Source organism: Manacus vitellinus, unplaced genomic scaffold (assembly GCF_001715985.3).
Source record: "Manacus vitellinus isolate BGI_N305 unplaced genomic scaffold, ASM171598v3 scaffold_2_pilon, whole genome shotgun sequence".
NCBI lineage: Eukaryota > Metazoa > Chordata > Aves > Passeriformes > Pipridae > Manacus > Manacus vitellinus.
In genome coordinates, this window is record NW_021940208.1 from 12,411,833 (window position 1) to 12,414,106 (window position 2,274).

Sequence of the window (2,274 nt, forward strand, 5' to 3'; positions counted from 1 at the left end):
GGGGAGGTTTAGGTTGGATATTAGGAAGAAATTTTTTATGGAGAGAGTAATCAGGCATTGGAATGGGCTGCCCAGGGAGATGGTGGATTCTCTGTCCCTGGAGGTTTTCAAGATGAGACTGGATGTGGCACTTAGTGCCATGGTCTAGTAACCACGGTGGTATTGGATCAAGGGTTAGACTTGATGATCTCATAGGTCCTTTCCAACCCAGCTGATTCTATGATACAATAGGAGGAACCCCTTGTTGCTAGCCAGGCTGGGAGCAAGGGCAGGAGTTCATTGCAATGTTAAACCCTCATAATCTGGCCCAAAGGGACCATGGGTGGGGACTGTAATGAAAATACCTTTGAATTCTTGTAGCCCATGATTTGAGTTGTATGTTATAGGAATTACTATAGCAGGAACCACCCAAGACAGTGCAGGATGAGCCTTGCAAGGAGCAGTGCCAAGTGCAGCAGTGGACAGGCTGAGCTGGCTTTGGTCCTCAGTAAGTCCATGCAACACACCACCTCTCCTGTCCTGAGCAACCACTATAATACATGGAGCCCGAAGTCATGAACTAAATGAACTCAGTGGACATTTTGTGGACATTAATGGACATTTTACAGATGTTTTACAGGGGTGAACCATAGACTAAGGGAATGTCACCTGTATCAAATGATGGGAAGGCAGCAGGGTAGTTAATGAGGATGTATTGGATAGTGTGGGACCTGGAAGTGATGTAAATGGTATGGAATGTGGTTTTGGCTGGGATAGTTAATTTTTTCCATAGTAGCTTGCATGAGGCTATGTTTTGGATTTGTGCTGAGAATAGTGATTATAATTCAGGGATGTTTTCATTACTGCTGAGCAGGGCTTACGCAGAGTCAAGGCCTTTTCTATCTCTCACCCCATCCCACCAGTGGATGGGGAGGGGGTGCACAAGGAGTTGGGAGGGGATACAGCCAAGACAGCTGAGCCCAGCTGACCCAAGGGACATTCCATACCATATGGCATCATGCTCAGCAGTAAAATCTAGAGGAAGAAGAAGGAAGTGGGTGACATTCAGAGTGATGGCATTTGTCTCCTCAAGTCACTGTAATGTGTGATGGAGATGGCTGAACACCTGCCTGACCATGCACAGTATTGAATGAATTCCTTGTTTTGCTTTGTTTACATGCACAGCTTTTGCTTTACCTATTCAACTGTCTTAATCCACTTTTCTCCTTCCAGTTCTCTCCACCATCCCACTGTCAGGGAGTGTGTGAGCAGCTATGTAATGCCTAGCTGCCGGCTGGGGTTAAACCACAACATTTTTGTACAAAGCAAACATCACTGCTTTGATTGGAAAACCACCAGTGTATTTACTATAATTACAGCAACTTCATCTTGATTATGAAAGAAAGTTTTAATTGTGAGGACAATTAATCACTGGAACAGCCTTGCCATGGAAGTGGTGGAGTCCCCATCACTGGAGGTTTACAAGATGTGACTGCAGAAAGTTCCAAATAATCTCATCTAGGCTCCCCTTCCAACAAAAGGTTGGACCTAATGTCCTTCCAGCCTAGGTTGTATGGTATGGCATAACAGTATAAGGAATTTTCTGTTGTGACTCCCAGCTGTGATTTTAACAGAATCTGCTTAAAGAAACATAGCCATTTTGAAAATACATCTTTGGTAAAACTATGATATGAGAAGAAAGTCTGCAGTTTCAGAAACTCTATGACACTCTAAAATGCTGTAAGACATTGGTTTGGTGACTGTTATAATATACGTAAGGAAATGGAAAAATGCAACTCACTGGTGTTTTTGCTCTTCCTTAGCTGATGCTCTAATGGTGGTTTTAACATTCTATTGACATCAGTGTAATTCTGAAATTTTTTTCTTTTTATTTCTTCAAACCATTCTCCAGTCACTCCTTGCAGCCCTTTTTCAGACTTTTTTCTCTTCAGAAGTTTGCTAGAAAGGGAAAAAAAATATTTTAAGCCATTTTAGATATTACAGGCACATCATTAAGAACTCTCCCTGGTGTTGATTTAAATATTTACAGTATATCTCTACATGTAATGACTTTTTAAAAGATACAGTTGGACATGATACGTTCACAGCAATCACATAAAATTTTTTAATGACAGGAAAATTCTCCAGCTTAACAAATGACACTATGCGACCAGGTTAAATGGATGACTCATATGGTTGATTTATTCTCTGTCTTGAAGAAGTGCATTCCTTTTCCTTGCAAAAATAAGGTAATAATTCATAAGCACTCTAAAATAATTGAAAGTAACATTAAGT

At 41.2% G+C, this 2,274-nt stretch overlaps 1 protein-coding gene across 1 annotated transcript in view; it reads right to left on the reverse strand.

Annotated features, from left to right (window-relative positions):
* The window catches only part of POGLUT3 (protein O-glucosyltransferase 3), a 45,297-nt gene extending 43,363 nt beyond the window's left edge, over nt 1-1,934 (reverse strand). Inside the window, exon 1 of the mRNA XM_029960857.1 lies at nt 1,781-1,934. Within this exon, the coding sequence (XP_029816717.1) occupies nt 1,781-1,829 (49 nt within the window). The 5' untranslated portion in view covers nt 1,830-1,934. The remainder of the gene's footprint in view (nt 1-1,780) is intronic.
* Nucleotides 1,935-2,274: the final 340 nt, after the last annotated feature.